The 19,676-nt window shown below is 46.1% G+C and overlaps 1 protein-coding gene across 2 annotated transcripts in view; it reads right to left on the bottom strand.

Annotated features, from left to right (window-relative positions):
• LOC119450498 (regulating synaptic membrane exocytosis protein 1) overlaps positions 1 to 16,950 on the bottom strand; it is a 130,010-nt gene extending 113,060 nt beyond the window's left edge. For both annotated transcript variants that reach the window (XM_037713973.2, XM_037713972.2), the window contains exon 1: positions 16,103 to 16,950. In XM_037713973.2, coding sequence (XP_037569901.1) covers positions 16,103 to 16,263 — 161 coding nt within the window. In that variant the 5' untranslated portion in view covers positions 16,264 to 16,950. The remainder of the gene's footprint in view (positions 1 to 16,102) is intronic.
• Positions 16,951 to 19,676: the final 2,726 nt, after the last annotated feature.

The raw sequence follows: 19,676 nt of genomic DNA, 5'->3' as shown, positions 1-19,676 counted from the left end.
TTGCCGCGGGTTGGAGTCATCCCCGCGGCTTCGTACATACTTCGGCGCACCGGGGCCCCCGAGAGACCAGGGCTGGCATCGACAGAAAAACAGCGAGCTATGCAAAGTCTGCTGGTCTACAGCGGACGTTCATCACTTGTCGAGGCTCTGCTCGGGAATGAGCCAAGCTATGAACGGATCAGACAGACTGTTTATAGACGTTGGCTCTTGGACAATAAGGTCGCTAAGCTGTATACTGTTGCAATTCCTACTTGACTGTTTAGGCACGTTTTGGGAAATGCGCACATTGGCCGAAGCGTTTTTTGATATCACCTCATGTTATCGTCCTCTTTTTAATATGGTGCTTAGGAGACGCTGTCGCCTTTAACACCAACAAACGAACCAATAAACAAGCAAGCAAGCAAGAGAACAAACAAAATCTCATGGACTGATAAATTTCAGTCCGTACCCCTTCAAACCCCACGCTCTAGGCCCCTGAAGAACAGAAAAAAAAAGGATGAAAGAAAAAGCACATGTGTGAGAAGGGTATTTGGTACCATTACAAAGCCGGTGACTCCTAATTTTCGGTTTGCTCGTAGCACTCCGTTGTACAGAAGACGCACGCACGTGACACGTGTGCGGCTGATGAACGTTGGCCCTTCCACATTTCACAGGCGATCGAAACTGAACGCTTCGTGTACATCGTACGTGAACAATATGCGCACGCGCTTCCAGCAAGTATACTAGCTCGCACGCGGTTGACTCACCTATTAAGCATTGCTCTGTTTCGCAGAAACGCCCACGAGCCGTTTTTTTTTTCTTATTGCCATCCTCTATGTTTTTACCCCTTTTGTTTGCGTGCACGCCATCTTAAGCGTTTGTCCTTGCGTCCCTGCTCAAGCACGAGTTGCATCTGCTCTAAAATGAAGGGCCCTGTGTCAGCGCTAAGAAAGCCCAAACGCGTAGTACAAAGAAAAACAAAAAGAAAGAACAAGAAGAGAAGAAAGAAAGAAGAAAGAAAGAAGAAAGAAAGAAAGAAAGAAAGAAAGAAAGAAAGAAAGAAAGAAAGAAAGAAAGAAAGAAAGAAAGAAAGAAAGAAATCGAACGAGAACTAGCATCCCGGAAAAACATTCGCGCGTGCGCTGAGCGTGCCTGTAACAAACGGGTCGTCCATCAGCGATGACAGTTGGAGGGCACGAGGGAGGAAGAACAGAAAATGGACAAACAATAACAAACAAACAAACAAACAAACAAACAAGCAGCAACAACAACAAATAAATAAAGGAACAGGAGGAAACGCAGGTACGTGCAAGAGTGCAGCACGTGCGAGGCTGTTCTCGCGCCACTTGCGCCCGGGAGCCAATCGCAAATTTATTACTGCGGCTACACACTCCCCGCACTTTATTTTATCATTATTTTTCTAACCTGACTTGCCCGTGACCGGTGCGCAAACGACCGAGTCTTTACGCTTCAGTATTTTTTCCCTTTCTTTTTTCTTGAAGACAGGTAAAAAAAAAAAAGAAAAGTGGATCTGAACACGAAGGAAATAAAGTATGCATTAAGGCGTGCTGGAATTATTAATACAACCATGATTTTTTTTCTTTATGTAGTGTCCACCTCACTGCCGAAAACTCCTGCTACGGTAGCTCAGAGGCTATGGCGTCCTGCTGCGGAGCCACGCAGGTTCGGATCCCCGTTCAATTTGCACGGTAAAGAATCTCAGGCAGCCGATATCAATGTGGAGCCCTCGACTATGGCGTGTTACGTAGCCGCTTTGTTGCTTTGAGACATTAGATTCACTCACTCACTCACTCACTCACTCACTCACTCACTCACTCACTCACTCACTCACTCACTCACTCACTCACTCACTCACTCACTCACTCACTCACTCACTCACTCACTCACTCACTCACTCAATAAATAAATAAATAAATAAATAAATAAATAAATAAATAAATAAATAAATAAATAAATAAATAAATAAATAAATAAATAAATCATCGTTGTACACACAGACCGAGAGCGAAGACACTATTTAACACTGCCTCAGAAGCATTGTGGCTTCTTCCGGATGAGCAAATGGCGAAAATCTGTGTCGTGTATACACTCCGAAAATGTATGAAGAACCAAACCCAGTTCCTATCCAAGAACTCCCTTAGCCTGCTCTGGGAGGTGGTTATTTGTGGCACCATGTTGCACAGCTGCATTATAACTGGCGTTCCCTTTACCACCGTTCCATACACGTACGCGGCAGCCAACCGGTACTTAAGAGGTACTTAAGAGGTAGTGGGAGACGCGTCTCAAACGGCAACGCCCGCGTCTTCGACCCGACGCGTAGCGTCTCATCGATAGCGTAATAGTAGTGGTTTAATGTGAGAAGTGACGTTTATTTCTGCAGCCCAGTAGGCAGCACGGCGCATCGACAGGGGAAGTAGGAGTTAGAGATGAGATGAAGAATCTCAATACGCTAGCTGTCATGAGGGACGAAAGCGAGAACGCCTCCCTTACCACCGGTACCACCGCGCGGTTTACACCTCAATGTTAAACTGCACTATCTTCGGGATCGGCCCACGAAGACGATTAGACACAAGAAATTCCGGTTAGTTCCCAAAGAAAGCTAGACTATTGAAAATGTTGACGTTTTGTTTGAGGAGTAACCCATCTACCTTGCTTGCGTTTCCTTTCCTGAAGAAATAATAATAAAAAAACTGCGCTCGCTCCAATCCTGTCGAGAATACTATGTCACGCTTAAACATGCACGTCGTTCGTGACCTTGAAGTATAGCAGGCGTGCAAGGTTAAGAAAAGAAAGGCACGGAAGATATATGATGATTATTGTTTGGGGACAAGAGAAGGGTGCGAACTTTTCTCGGAGTATCTACGTACATTACGAAAACGCTTTGGTAAGGTGAGTGCGCAGAGCGTTAGATAATTTTGAAAGCAAAAACGTATTTTCTACTCTTGTTAGTTTGGATGGGTGTAAAGCAAGGTAAAAGGCTTACGCGGACGTAGAAATTTTTCGTAGGCTTTGAGCATATTTTTTATACTTATTTGTGGAACGAAATTTTTATGTTTTTGACTTTAACAGACGCATAGGAAAGGATTATCGAACCCTCGTTTTTTTTTGTTTTTCTTTTTCGGAATTTTCGTGCGTGATACGACAATTGTACTTGTTTTGTCAGATTTACTCGGTGAACTATACAAGCCATTTCATCTTTATTTGACGAAATTAAGGGGCTTGTTATAGGTAACGTGTAGCATAGATCAAATCCTGTGGGTGAATTACGGCCTTTGCAATAAATTACGCATGCAAGTGCTCTGGGGAGCGTCATTAGCGTATTTTACGAGCAGCGCGAAACTATATACAAGAGCCACCAAGATGAAGTTCAGTGAACTTGGGGGACAAGGCTATCACAAATTTGTGTGCCAAGTTAAGCGCATGTGGTTTAAATACGGGTTTTGTAACAAGACTCCTTTAGCAAGTGCTCGAAAGTGTGAGCCAGTGAGTGAAATAACTTTATTTGGGCCCAGAGAAGACGCAGGGGAGACCCCGTGTCCCTCGGCTAGTCTCACGTAGGGACCGCCAAGTCACGCTGCCGTTTTCTGGTACGGTTATAGGTTCCATGTCCGGCGAGAGAACTCTGCGTTGCACAACGTTTACGTTTTGTAAAAATGCGGGGCATTTTAACAGCAATACTTCCCGAAATTTTCATGTTTCTGGCTTAATTAAGAGCATTACAAATACATTTTGAACCCTCGTTTTTTTTTTCGGTTTTTGTATGAGTGGTGTGACGTTCGCCTGGTGGCCTAGGTGAAATAAACGAGATAGCCTCTTTATATTTGGCAGCAGTAAGGGCCAGATAATGAGTGATGTGTAAGAAAAATTGAAAGTGTGTGGGTTATTTGGGGGCCAAACTATTACGTATGCAAGCACTTTGACGCGTTGAGGGTGTCAGCGTCATTTAACGGCTTCTCACCTTAAAAGACGCTGACCGTTAGAAAAGCCGGCGCTTGCGTGCTACTATTAAAAATCTGGCTGATTGCACATATTCATTCATTTCAGTGCTTACCGCTGGAGCATGCGATGTGCCTACGTAATACCTATCTGTTTGTCGCATATCCATCGTACACGTGTGCACGTCTGCGACACATCGTTTGTACATGTTGCTGCATCCATGTCATTGTCTATGCAAGTCAAGCTTGTGGAATACTGCTTTGTGATGTTTCTTATTTCTTTGTGATGTCTCTTATTTTCCTTCCTTCCTTCCTTCGTGGAACTACAGCCTGTGCACTTTGTGATTCGCGTCTAACTAAAGCGCACAAGACGGGCATCTTCCAGGTTGTGAGTATAGTAAAGAGTATATCGAACTATCATTCGATCTTAATCGCCTGTGAATTGATACATTTCTTCTATACACACGTCCACGGTTGCTAGTGTTGTATCGTCTTAGTGGCATTGTGTCGTCATCGTTGCTCGCGACATCCGTATCGTTATTTGGTGAAATAAACTTTCTAAACAGCATTCATATTAATGCCTACAAGGTCACACAGATCAAAACTGGGCCGTCAACATTGCACACGAATTGCACGACACATTGTGTGATAGCGAATTAGTTCTGACACCAGGCTCCAGATGGCATAGTCGTGTCGTGTCATGCCGACGCAAGGCCCCCTCATCATCCTCAGCATATGGCGAATACGAAAGCATCGAAGCTGATTATGTTAGTAAGAGAATGGCGTCGTGGCTCCGCTCAATTAATTCTCCTTGCAACTTTGTGGATTAATGAAGTGCATCGGACGAACCAGCAAGGCTAGAAGATGACACGTTTAATACTTTATAGGTGTTGTGATGATCAAAGCATAATGTAGTGGTATGTACAATGTTTTTGCACAAGGAGGAGGAGGAATAATCTTTTATTATAAACCAGCACTTTGTAATGACCGGGCCTAAGCCTCCCACGAGGGGACGTCGAGGGTAATGGCAAAATTTTCTTCCGGCTCTCTTAAAGATTTCGTTTCTTTTTCATCTAGAAGCCTTCTTTTGGTTGTGATTTAGATGCCATCAAAAAGCATAAACTTCCACTGCACTATACTTGTATGTTTTCGCCATTTTTTTTTTCGCTGCTGCAGAAATCACACAACACCTATCTTTATATCTGATTCGAGGCGAACGTTGACGGCGTTGGAGAGCGGACACAAGAAGGAACGCTATTGTCCTCCTTACCCGGCGACGATCCATCCTACGAGCTCGCACCAATGGGAGAGTGCCGAACAAGCGAGCCGCGCCTCCTCGTAGTCCCTGGTGAAGCCATAAGCGGCCAGCCCGCCACACGCAAACGGGAATTTCCGAACACGAGCGCATTCGACCAGAAACGGGAATTTCCGAGCGTGCACGCCTTCTTCCACATGCGGGAAAACGGGCCCGGCTCCCGAAGAAAGCTATTCGCTTTAAAACAAACATTCGATCTCCGCCGCCAGTGGAGTGCCGAGATTGTGAACACCTCGGCAACATGCAGCTAGGTGCCGGCCGCACGCGCTTACCATTTGGTTATTGCGTAACGCTCGCGCTAAGCAATCTGCGCGACGCAAGGTCAAAGCTTGCAGTAAGGTAGCGAACCAAGACGACGTTGTGCGCATTGGAAATGTGTCTTTTTTTTTTTTTTTTTTTTGCTACGATAGCTCCAGCATTTGAGGAGCAAGCAAGCTAGAAAGCAAGATGGCGGTTCACGAAAACAAAGAAAGTTTTTAGAATGAAAGAATAGCTAAATCGACCGATTGATTGATTTATTGATTGAATGACTGATATGCCAGACCATCACGTATAAATGAAATATGTTTACAAAGTATCATCATCATCATCAGCCTATATTTATCCCACTGCAAGACGAAGGCCTCTCCCTGTGATCTCCAATTACCCCTGTCTTGCGCTAGCTGATTCCAACTTGCGCTTGCAAATTTCCTAACTTCATCACCCCATCTAGTTTTCTGCCGTCCTCGACTGCGCTTCCTCTCGATTAACTAACTCTCGATTATTCGATTGATTGATTGATTGACTGATTGATTGATTATAGTTTTCCTTCCTCTAGTTTATTTCCTGAATTTTAGTTGCAAGTTTTATTATTTGCTATGTGGAAATCAATTTTTTTTTCACTGGGCTGCACAAAACGCACGTTTTGATGCGTCAGTTCTACGTGTAAGTCTCCCCAAAACATACAGAAATCAATATCTCTTTGAATTGCAGTTACATAACATGCCCTTGTGACTCGCTTGAAGCGCATGTTAGAAGGACGTGGAAAGTATTACATGCATGTGCAAATGCTTTGCAACCTAAAAGAAAGAGTGTCGGGTATCATCACGTTCCTTAACGAAAAAAAAAAAAAAAAAGAAGACCAGCGCATTACCGTAACTTCCCCGAGCAGCAACGGTGCTTCTTCTTCTTTTTTTTAAGAATTTACGGTAGAAAACTTGCCGTCCTCTGACGCATAACGTTGTGTTCTCAGCTTTCGTATTTAAGAGCACAACAAACTACGTTTTCAAATCGAAACCTCCCGTTCCCATAAGGCACTGATCATACTGCTCTGATACTGGTCATGCTGGTCTGATGGCTATTTTCAGATTTTTTTTTTTTTTTTTTTTTTTTTGCTGCGGTATAAACCATTACGCGCTCAGTAAAGGCGCTTCATGAACGATGCATTCGCTCGAACAGTACAAGAGTGCAAACAGCCTTGAAATTGTTCCACTGTTGAACGCCGACGTTTTTAGAGAAAAGTCCGGATCATGTGTTTTAAAGTTCAAGCATGTAACGTTTCCTGCGAGGTGTGTGTGTGTGTGTGTGGGGGGGGGGGGGGTCATTACGCTGAATTCTAGGGAAAGGCGGCAGCGGGAGTTTGAAAGCGAAGCTTTATATGGCTAGGCGAAATCGCCTGTGTACAGAAAACTATTATCATCAGCACTGGCTCGATCGTCGTCGTCTTCTTCCGCAGCTGAGTCGTTGGCACCCCTCGGGTTGCGCTCGTGCTCGGCACGCACTCGTGCCACTGCTCCCGCGTTCGTTGCCTTCTTCTACAGCTCGCTGCGTTGCCGCTCATCATTCCAGCGTACAATTTCACTTCTGTCATCGTAAGAGGGAGGCCGCGTTTACGGGGGTATGAACCATTGCTTAAGGGTGTATGAGCCATTCATTGTCTTACCGTAACGGACAGATATAATTTTGAAGCAATTTCGAAGAATCCCAAGCGCCAATGGCGGGCGAATGCTGCTAACCACGCCGCCGAGCAAACTCAAGACAACGGCGGACTGCGGGCATACCGTCAGTGACGTCGTTCTCTCCGTCGCCGCCGAACGTGTGTGTAACCTCATAATTGAGAAATACTTTAATGAACCCTCGGGATTAACCCAGTGATAAACACCGGCGCCGCACGTTTCAGTTTCGCTGGTTATAACCATCTTCGCGGAGTGGGAGGGCCGGCGAATTTTTTTCTGTCCCTCACGTGGCCACAAATTTTTCATTTACTACAGTAACATCTTCCGTTCTGTCCTCAATTGAACCCGTAATGAAAATCGCAAACCGCTCAATGTATTTTATTCGTTGCACTTTATTTTTCTTTCTGAAGTTTATCAAATGCGAAAACTTGAATAGAAGAAAGGCGTAGTGGGCGCGGCAATGGTCTGGCTTCAACCGAAAGCATGAACACAATAATAGTACAACCATGTACCTCTTGTGTTTGTGATGTGCTTCGCAGCAGTTTCACTTCTAATTCCAGTCATATTTTTTATATTTCTTTTTTTTTCTTTGTTTTGCGCATGTTTTGATGTGTTGTACACGGCGTGAGGATGAACATCTTCACTTTAGATTGTCACGAAGCTCAAATATCACGATGAATTTTTTGGTGAGAGCATGACTTAATGATCATAACAGCGTGAAAGACGCAAGGGAGCAGATAAACGGGACACACCACAGGCGTCGTTTCTCTGTTAAAAGGTCCTGGAACTCTTGTCGTGCTCAGAAAAACAAATCCACGTTGTCACAGCTCTTCGTGATTTTCGGACAGATAGTGACTTTATGCAGTCTCTTTGAAAGACAATGCACTGTGAAAGTGCTCCCTGTCTGACTTTGTGCACGGTTATTAATACTTGTGTGTCCTTTATCTTTCACTGGGTGTTGCTTTCTATGCCGTGACTGTACAGATAAAGACTGTTTTTTGTAACGCTCAACTGCGATTGGACGCTCGGATGTCGCCGATACAGAGCGCTCTACATTGCGTAGCACGCTACGTCAAAGTTAGGTCATACACTATTCTCCGAGATATTTCTTATCTTTTCGTCCCACCTTTTTCTTGTTTATTTCATGCATTCCTTAACGATTGGAGTTTATTTTTGATGATTGAGATAGCCGGCACTTAGGTGACCTATTTTCCTAATGCTCATCATTTAATAAACAACAAGCGCTCAACTTACTGATGAATCATCTCGTGAAAACCTCCCGATGCCCTACTCCAGATAACGCATGCTGTCAATTCATAAATTCTTCTTTTTAATTAATTTGCTATTTATATCACGATAGTCGTCATCATCTAACTTACCAACACTTCGTGCGCAGCATTGCCTGCGCAGCGTATTCTTTAAAGCAGAAGTGAAACATACAATCTCTTGATGTCGAAAGAGTGAATTGTTTCGTATGCAGGTAGACAAACATGAAGACCTGGATTGTTCACGGTACGTCGGTGTGACATCTTTAAAGCGCTGCCACTTCGGGATCCTGGCAAGCGTTGCCGTAGGCTCTGTAGATTCCGCGTCCATTGTTTTCGTTTTGCTGAGTGAGTATGTTATGAATATTTTGAAGTGCGCTGGTTTCTCGTGATTTCCCGCAGTGTTTATATATCCGTAGCTGAAAAGCCGGTTTCCTCGAAGCTTCAGCTTGAAAACGAACAAAACGCATGGGCGAATCACGTCTGAGGCTTCCAGGAAAGCGGTAAACCCACGTATGACAAAACGTTGGAAATTTACATTCACACGTTTTGTGTACCAGTGTGCACTTCGTATTATTTAGCTGTTCACTTCTGTAACATATTGCCTTTCATTATCATCCTTCTTCCTTTTCCTAATGTGTAGAGTAACCATTGCGCCCCCCCCCCCCTCAGCCCCACCCTCCTCTTCTCTCTCTCTCTCTCTCTTTAATTATTATTATGACATTCTCTCCATCTTGTAATCCATCGGTTATTGATCGCGTCCGGCTGCTACAGCATCCGAACAGGTTCTCGGGACAACGGTTTGTATCACAGTGTCACGACATGACACGTTCTGTTGCGCTTAACAGAATCAACACCTTGAAAACCCTCCATTAAACACGGGAGGATGCAGCTTGTGGATGGGGTAATTGCGGTACGCATAGAAAGCCTAAGGCGGTGCCGCATCAACCGCACTACGAAAATATGCGACACACATTCGCTGAATGTAAACAACAGCGCCATAAACTATAGGACGGAGATGGTCGCAAGAAGGACGGGATTGAATAGAGATGCGTGAGACAGCCGTGCGGTTGCCCTCATTGCCTACAAAATGGTTCTTCTTTAATTATGATAGCGGTGTGAGACCAATGGGGTTCTTGGTTCCAAGTTTTTTTTCTTTTTTTTTGGGTCGGTTCTTTTTGCGTCGCTTTTTCGTGTACCGCGAGGAACATATGCCCTTGCAGTATGGCTAATAATATAGGGGCCGCGACGAGAATGAAAAGTCAATTGAATTTCAACGGCCTCGGACTTTCTAGCTTGCATCTCAGTTCTACGTCCCAGTTTCTCGCACTTTTGTTAATAGTTCACTAATGCCACTTTACTGAGTTTAGTATTTTCAAAAACACACCCGCGATAGTTAGACACACGTGTCGAATACCCGTGAAACAAACTGTGGGCCCCACGACAACGACCGTGTCGGTTTACACGCGCTATCTGGCCGCTGCCTGCGAAGGGCTCCAGCCCGTGCGATACGGGCTGTCTATAGGCCAGATTCGCGCACGCAGACCGTGAGGGTCCCTCATGGAGGTGAGTCCCCCATGGGAAGTTTGACGCACGGTAATGAGGGCATACGCAATTAGAGCTTCCTCTTGTTGTAGCTTGCAGATGGACGCCACTATACCTATGCATATGTAACGGTGTGAGCCTGCCTTCATATACGCTCACTGCACAATGACCCGATTTAGTCTCTTCAGGGTAGAGAATTCTCTTCACACCGGCTATATATATATATATATATATATAGTAAGGCTACAGATGAAAATATCAATTTTGCGTGATAATCGCAGCTTCGAAATCAATGAGACTGCGTTCAGGGCTCCGCCAAGCATGGCTGGGTTTAAAATATTCGAGGCGAGATGTACTCGATGAGAGTGGCCATAAAGTATATTCGTACGCTACACTGCCTAGGTTCTTTTTTTTTAGTGACCTATTTTACCGGCTAAACACTGTTACGACGTTATCATCCAGCGCGATGCGTGCCTATACATGCATCCGAAATTTGTTTGTAAGCTAGGCCGTTTTTTTTGTAGTCAGCTTCTAATTTACGAAAAAAATATAGCGCTTGTGTGCTGTTTCATGTGCCTTCTACGATCCTGACGTTGTGCCTGCGCCATCACAAATTACGAAATATACTCTCACGCAGAAATAAAAGAGGCCACTGTGTATGACAACGGGGTGATTCATTCACACAGGCTTATAGTTTTGGGATACGAGCGCTGAATCCGGCTCCGCGCCGATCACAGATCTCATATTGAAGCAATCGGGCGTACGCGATGTCCTTGATTTCTTCGCGTTCACATTTCATTCCACTCTGATTCAATTGGATTGAATTGGATTGTATAATCCAACTACTCCCACTATACATAAAGCAACCAGGAAAAATATTCATTGGTGCACCAAACATGTCAAAAAATGCCTCTTATTAGTTAGGCATGCATGTCAGCCTACCTATGCTTAAAATTTATTCCCCTGAAAGTGAGCTGAACTTGTGTATTAAAAATGACTCGCAAGCTTCTCTGTCGTAGTGAGCAGAGAATCCTGATTTCAAAATAGTGGCCTTAAATTTTTCGAAAGAATGGCCTAGTGTGGTCACATGTTTGTAGAGGGGGAGCTGCGGTATAGATATTACATGTGATTTGTGATTATTAAAGCGTAGCCTAAAAGGGGTTTCCGTTTGTCCGATGTATTGTGCGCGGCAAACGGTGCATTCGAGGGGATATACAACGTTTCAAGTGTCGCAGTTGTAATCCCCTCGGATTTTGAATGAAAATGAAGACGCGGCGCTCTTCGCAACATTAGCGGTAGTCATCACGGGGCAGAGCTGAATGTGCACCTGTTCACGTCTGGGTTATTCAGAAATTACATACCTGTTTTTTTTTTTCATCAAGCCAATGTATGTGCGCGCAAGTTTGTAGTCACGTTATAGCGTTATAGCGCAAGTATGTTATAGCGCCACTGTAAGTGCACCGCTGTGCAAACTGTAAGTTTCTAGTCACGTTGATTTCTCTCTTTTTTTTTCTTTTTTCGCTCACGGGTGTACGTGTTGGTATTCATGACGCCACCAAATGTTCACACAGAAAATGTATAAACTGAGCACTGCGTGCTTGTTGTAATCGCACTCTTGATGAAGGCCGGACCTCGGCCGAAACGTCTAAATTGAATGGTTTTGCATTCATACATGCGCCCACACTTCTTTTATTTATTATACACCAGATCTGAAGAACTACTTCCTTCACATATATAGTGCTGGTGAAGGTGGTCTGCTCTGGAGCACCGCCAGTTGCACTTCGCTGCTCGAAGAGTGAGGACGTATGTCGAGGGAACTTCTGGTAAACACTTTACGATGTGGTGAACACGTTTTAAATCATGGATCGGGTACCTCAAAGAGGTGCGTCGTTATGATAACGCACTTCTCTCGCATTTACCGCTAAATCGTCACTCTATTTTTTTCCCCTTGAAGCGTGATTCTCAATGACTATAGCAAAATAAAAGTTGCCCTCGTAGACATCACACGAGTAGACAACACCTTCCTTGATTGATTTTATTTGCCAGTAATCGGTAATTTTTGTTTCTCACGTTGCGCTTTAGTGCCTCAATGTTGCAGGCCAGCTATGCGTTTGTGTGGCTACAGTGGGAAAGAGCAGGCAGTAACGGAGTCACCGTGGGAGCTCCTAAGCGGCTATATATGACTATAAGGTGTCCGTGAGGGACCATCACTATATATGGGTCATTCCACGCGAAACGTCCCAGACTCCAAAATTGACCAATGCCGATTATTATGAAACAAATTGAGCTTGTTCGTGGTTGTGTGAGTGAGGGTTCACCAAAGTATCTTTCTTGCAAAAAAAAAAAAAAAATTTGGTGACGTAAGCGCTCTTCGAAGTTTCCGCGAAGAAGCAAAAGTTGGTTGGAAGTAATTTTTTTTTAAATCAAGTGTGAAACTAGGTACAATGACAAATCTTATTTTAGAGGCGCTATACGTATGAAACGCTTAAGAAGTTTTTCCGCTTTCCTGGAAGGACATAAAAAGGCAACAATTTCATATTACGAGGAAATCGCGGCCACTTCATGGGATACGTGTACAGAAGGAGTGAGTAGCTAAATTATGCGCTTTGAAAATAATTACTAAATACTCGCCATCTCCTAATTTTTATGTGTTATACAAGGCATGTACTTAATTTCCTTCGGTCTTCTCGGTGAACTGTGCGAGGTACGGTATTTATATTTCGTTGAAGTACGAAGCATTTTGTGAGGGACGAGCGACAAATTGGTAATATGTGTGTGCTAATTACAGACCTTGCAGAAAGTTACCTTTTGAAGCATTCCAAGGTGTCATATTGCCGTTATTAGCAATGTTTCCCAGTCTCCTAATACATATGGACAAGCTACCGACGTCAATTTCGGAGAAAATAGGGGGATCTGAAGTGTAATTTGTGGCAACACTTTCACGTTAGTGGCTTAAATAAAAGAGTTACAAATAATTATTTAAACCACGTTTTTTTTTCCTTCTTTTTTCCATGCGTAATACGAGACTTACTTGGTGAAGTAAACGAGGCAGCTTTTTTTTTATAGTTTGGTGAGCGTAAAGGCCAGGTAATAGGTGAATGATGTGTAGGTAGAGTTGAAAGTGGTTGGGTTAACTGGGGCCTTGCCAATAAACAACGTATGCAAGCGCTCTGGAGCGTCTTACGAGCGGCGCATAATTTAGCCCATCGCTATATGGCAGAAATACAGATGCCACGAAGATAAAATTCTGCAGAAATGGCTGGAACGCTATGGCAAATCTCTGTGCGAAGTTAAATGCGCACGAATTGGATACATTTATTGTAAACCATTTCTCAATAAAGCGTTAGAAAGTGTCGTACGGCGCATCAGTTATGCTTAGCAATGTCCACACATAACTGTACATTACACCAGGTTTACATTTTTTGGAAATGAGGGGTCATGGTAAGTTAAATATTTGACAAAATTTCACGTTACTGGACCTAATTGGAAGCGTTGAAAATAATTATTGAGCCTATTTTTTCCCCCGTTTATGCGTCACACGGCGTTTGTAGTTGGTTTCTCCACTGTCCCCAGTGAGGTAAACAAGGCACATTGTTCAGATTTGGCGAAAATAAGAGGCGCGTTATGGCTAACGTGTAGGCCTAGTTAGAAGTGCCGGGAGTAATTATGGCCTTTGCAGAAAATTGCATATGAAAGCGATTCGGAGCTTGTGGAAATGTGGCAATTTCTCTGGCGAAGTAAAATGTGTGTGGACGAATTACTGCCTTTGTAAACATTGCTTAAGAAGTGCCCAAAAGCTTTATAAGCGGGCAAGGTCTCAAACGCAAGTCCATATACGGGCAACGTTTTAACGTATATGATTTCATTACAGGCAATTGAATCTCGTAATACAACTGCTGGAAAGAAACAGCTCCGCTGAAAATTTGGTTGTGATTCTGTCTGCTGTGTGTGTGTGTGTTGTGTGTGTTTCCCTTTGTGTCGTTTTATTCGGGTCGTGGCAGCGCGCGCGGAGTCCATTCGTACAAATTACCTTACAATAGGTTCGTGTTGGTATGTACAGTCTTCAACAATATGAAAGGGAACACTTCATTTTTTTTTTCAAACGCTCGTAGGGGCTAAACACACGTGACCTCCAAAAAAGTGTTAAATGACAATAAAAGTTCATCAGGAAGACTTAATGTTAAGTATCAAGTTCCTAGATTTGAACCCATAACGAGGTATTGTAGTTAAAAAAAAAAATCGCTGTTCCCTTTAATATTGATGACGACTGTACAGGGATTCATGACGCAGCCATACTCTGAGAGAGCAATGCAGGTCTGCTAAACTGCTAAGGACCGCTGCATAACTGATAAACTGCTAAGCACCGAAAAACTTCAGGAAATCCGTGCGTAGGCCATATTAGTAGGCATTTAAATACGTAGTCATCCGAGAGTCATTAGAAGAATGTATGCATAACGTTTCAGTGCTGCAAAGCCGGCAATTCTAAACAATGTTGAGAAAAGAGAGAAATAAATAAATAAATAAATAAATAAATAAATAAATAAATAAATAAATAAATAAATAAATAAATAAATAAATAAATAAATAAATAAATAAATAAATAAATAAATAAATATTCACACAGGCGGGTATACTCTACAGCCTATAGCTGTATTTGCACTTCGTATAATCGGTGGTTTCTTACTACACCGGGACGGACTACAGCATCTGGTTACTGTTATTTTTCTTTTTCTAGAGAGATGAAAAGACGACGTCTCTCTCGCAATATTTTTTTAATGATACCTAAAAAGATCAAAGCTCCCCGTCGTCGCGACTGACAGATCACGTTCAAGCATTGCTGACATCGTAGCAACAAAAGGCAGTCGCCTCGAAAGGACGCGCTAAATTCCGCGTGATAACAGTCACGCGGCCATACGTTCGTTTCAAAGACACTGCATCCCGGTTGCTGTAACAACTTACAAAGCTGCACGCTGCAGAAGTCACAACTCCACCATTCTGTCCACGCCGAAACATTGCACGCGCTGCACTGTCGAAACCAGGCGCAGGAAATGATTTACGTAATAACCTGTGTCTGATAACGCAAGATAAAAGAAGGAAAATGAAGTCTTACAAGCAGTAGGCGACTGAAGCAGCACCACAAAACTTCACTGCACCGCAATCGAACGGTTCCGTATAGGGATGCTCTGAGCTGAAAGCTTTAAATTGAGGTTGCTGTCACTCGAGCGCTAAAGTTGCCAACGCATCATTGTTCATTGCAGTTTCTTAATGCACGTCAAGAAGATAAATGGTCAAACGAAATAAGCGGTAAGAAAGACAACTAGAGATTCACTTCAAGGGTCGTCGACACCCCCGTCCAAAATGTTATCGCCCTTGCCCTTTGCAGTAAAGACGATGGTATATACGCAGAGGGGGGCTCAAGCAGTTCTGCATATTCAAAGAATCGCCGAAACCAGACTCGTATGCATTGTTCCTGCCAAAAATTAAAACATAAAGAACCAACACACGCGAAACAAGCGAGGAGAATTTGCAGCTTTGGCGAGATTTGCGAGCGCGCTCACCACCTCCGTTAGGCTTAGCCACTTCGTGAGCCGAAAAGGGGGGGAGGGGGGGGGAGGAGAGGTTTCGTGGCGGGCGCAGCTCTTTTCACAAGCACAACATTCGCTATGCAGTGTCGCAGATGAGACCCACGCTCGTCTGCCGCAGATTACTCGGGTACCGCGAAAGCAAACGACGCAGCCCGCGGAGTGAGCGCGGACGACGGTCTTTCGCATATAGCGCACAAGCATAGATGCACCCGCGTAGCTGCGAGCGAAGCTTTCCGGAGTTGTGTAGGTGTCGCACCGGTGTTTCGTTTCTCTCCGAAACGACGATGCTAAAGGCACGCCAGTCTCGGCCAAAACAGCGGACGCGGGATTTACTTCGCTCGTGGCTTTAAAGGCGGCAGACCCTCTGGAACTCCGAAAGGGCGCTCGAGGGCCAAGAAACACTGCGAGCGGTGGCCTCCGCGAGGCCTAGCGGTTCCGGAAAGCGGAGTGCGCGCGCGAGCGCGCGATCGAGGAGGGGGTGGTTGAGCCCCCGCAGCAGCAGTGGGGCCGCCGTGCTACTCACTTTAGGATCTCCTTCTCGCGGTCCTCCTCTTCCTTCTGGCGTGCCATGACCGACTCGATGATGCGGCGCTCTTCCTCGGTCAGGTGGCTCAGGTCCGGCATGGGCGGAGGCCCCGCGCCGCTCATGGGGGGCCCCGCCGATTTCGGCGCCGCCGACGTCATGGCACGAGCCGCCGGCGGCAGCACGGAGCCGAGGGGCCCCTTGGGTCCTCCGAACAGCGGGAACGAGAACACGCTGGCAGCCGTCGGACGCACGCCGCCCACCACCGCGACGCTTCATTGGGCAGCTACGGCGGGGCCGGCCTCGCGAGCCACTGCCGCCCGCCGGCGCAGCCGACGACACATCATCGCGGGCCGCAGAAAGCAGCAGCAGCGGCGGCGGTGGCCGCACGGCGCGCGCGCGGCTCGCGCGCGCGTGAGCGCGCTTCGCTTCTCTCACGCCGCTGGCCGCGAGCGCCCGCTTAGGCCTTCTTGGCCGCCCGAGACGGCGACGACGCGCTCACCGCACTTCTCACCCCACATGCGGGAAACCAAAACCAGGCACGGCGGCTGCCCCGCCGATCAAGCAAGGAACACAGCAGCGCACTGGGACGGCAGGGGCCCCCCTTTCTCCTTTCGACGGCCGCGCACACAAGACGACGAAGACGGCGGAGACGAGGCAAAGGCGCGGGGTCCCCCCGTCCACACCGTTGAAATAGGAACAACCACTGCCGCGAACACTCCGCGTTTTTTGCGCCCTCGCTCCTGGCCACCAAAAAGAAACAAGCAAGCGCTCTCCGGTGATTCGGCACCCGCGGCTGTGTGTGCCTGCGCTGCTCGGGCTGCCGAAGGGACGGCGGCGGCGGCGCAGGCGGTGGGCTTCTCCTGACGTCAACGCGCCGACGCCGCGGCCAATCGACGCGCCACACTTCCGGGTCGTCACGCTCGCCCGCGCGCGTCACTTCCGCCGCCGTTTGCTGCTTCCGGCACAGCCGTGACCGAGCGTCTCAATGGAAGCCGCAGCCGCGGCTTCAGCCGCGTGCGCGGTAGGCGCGACGCACGTTGCTCGTCTCGAGCGACTAAGGGGAAGGCTCGCCACCTGTCGTTTTCGTTAGGTTGCACGTGAGTCGCCTCGCATGACCACTTGTGATGCCGGAGAGGTGTAGCCCGTTCAACACCTTTTCCGAGATTTCCGACTCGATGTATTGAAAAAGCACCGAAAATCTAAAAATGTTCGCAGCCAAAAACCTACCCTGGAGTTTGAGCGCACCTTCAACAGCAAACGCTTCGATGCTGTGGCGAGAGAAGCCTGTTGAAGGCTCCGTCGCATGCCACCGAAAGGGTACTTCACCATGAGATGGCTCATAGTGCGGAGAAGCCGAATCCTAGTAACCAAGGGGCATGGTTGACGCGGGGCGCAGATGTGTTGCATTCCTCTTCTCTGACATGTCCCATCAGGGCTCTTGGAATTACTTTATTCAATAAAGGAACCCATATACGAAGTGACGATGGAGCTCCATGCATAGAAGACCGACTTAATATTTAAGCAACATCGTCGCGCGCGATGTTCAATGCGTACTTCTAACACCGTGGTTCAATGCATACGCATTCAAGTATGAATACTGTGAACGATGTTATATCGGTTCGCCAACTCAATTTTCCGATCGCTTGAAACTTACATACTGGTATAATTTGCGGGCGCCAGACCACGCATAGGGAATAAACCATATGTGTATTTAGACAAAAATGTGCAGGTACTATTGGCGAGACGGAGCTTTCGTAAATTACGGGCCATTCCCGGAATCTCATGGCCGTGGTCGCGAATCCAAAGATGGCATTGCGTCGCGGCATGTCAGGATGCATAGACCTTCACTCTGTATGACAACACTTCATCGGCTAGAGTGGGGCACACGCAACGCCGCCACATGGTTTCCGATCTTGGAATCGGCAGCTCAGAACGACTGCTTGTCTTTTTTTTTATAAATCCATGCTTTTACCAATAAGCCGTATTGCTGATTATGCTAAACGGTTTGTCTGGCGTTCTAAACAAATCAGCGACGTTGTTGGGGAGAAGCGACGGGTTTTGAAATCCCTGCCTGTCCAATTCTCAGCTGTGTATGTACGTGTTGCCTCGGAACAATTGTGCGTACGTTTACAAATGCGTCGCGCTGCTCCACATGCGCGGCTTTCAAGTGCACCGCGGTGTTATTGTTAGAACCTGCACTGCATCCCGCGTTATTAATATATTTTTTTTTCAATGAATGGATATTGTCTTGCGTGTTACGCATCGGTTCCTTCTGGAACCGCGTGTGAAAAACCTGATGAATTTAAAATATTTCATTCATTTTCATTCATTCAGTCTATGCACTTCTGTTTCGAATTAGAAAAAAAGAAGAAAGGTCGGGACGCAGACGTATCAGGGGCGCAGCCGCAGTGGTGTACGTGAATCATCTTCTGCGTGCTGCAGACAGGTGTATGGACATGAGGGTACCAAAATGGACCTAACCAAATGCTCAAGTTACATTTACTCAGGCATTAGAAAGTTTGCGTACATTACAGCTAGCGGACGTCTTATGGTCTAATTTTGCAATACTGATCGCTCCATATTCGTACAGTGGGCCCGTTTGCTTTGCAGAGCGTGTTTGGGCACTAGAGTAAGGAAATGATCCCCCCCCCCCCCCCCCCACCTTCCTACTGGTGACGTCCAAGACTGTCCTGCGTCACTCTATGGAGACGGACATGTTACGCCGTGGTCAGGGGAGGGGGGGGGGGGGTGAGGGCTGTATATTCCTTTGTTTTGCTGCCCGAGTCGCCTCACATCATTTCTAGAACGTACGTGTCGAACGCAGGTGGGGGGGTCACAGCTGTGCAAGTGTGAAATTTACGCAGCAACAAATTGCACTCTTGTCGGTCTTGTAATTCCTGATAAGCACCAGTATGAGTTTGATAAGTTGTATACCTACTATTATGACATAGTGGGCTCTCTCAAACGCGACCATTCCAGCTCGGTTGAATAAGCGTACTGCCGAGCTACGCCAATCTGAACGCAGCGCGCGAGGCTAAATTTAACTCCGATTTCACCATGCAACAACGGCGTCATCTGTGCACGCAACACATGCATTACCGAGTAATGGATTCTTTCCTCTACACAACGATACAAAAGAGAGGCGCGTAGGTGGTACGGTTGCGAAGGTATAAGAAGTAATGCTATAACATGTTTGTTTTCGTTACGTGACCGATTTTAAAGACATTTGTCGGCATAAAAACGTATTCCATCGTTATTCCAAACATTTCGCACGCACTGGTTGTCTTGACTCTAAAGTTCCTCATTTCAACAAGATCTAATTGCTCTCTTTAAAGCGTGCTTTCGAACCTAAAACTGGCCGCAGTGATTAAGTTTACGCTTCTTGGGCCGGTATTTTGTAGCGATGCCTTTCCGATGCTAATGCCTTTTCGTGCTTTTCGCGCTTGGTCAGTGGTCAGAGCGACGGTCCGCTCGCGTTATTAACGGGATCAGCCGGCCGTGATCGCTGGATGATAACACTAGCATAGAATAAAGCATAACGCATCGCTACAAAATACCGGCCTTGGTCGCA

This window comes from Dermacentor silvarum, chromosome 4 (assembly GCF_013339745.2).
Source record: "Dermacentor silvarum isolate Dsil-2018 chromosome 4, BIME_Dsil_1.4, whole genome shotgun sequence".
NCBI lineage: Eukaryota > Metazoa > Arthropoda > Arachnida > Ixodida > Ixodidae > Dermacentor > Dermacentor silvarum.
The sequence above is the reverse complement of the archived record's forward strand: the minus strand, read 5'-3'. Positions and strand labels throughout refer to the sequence as shown.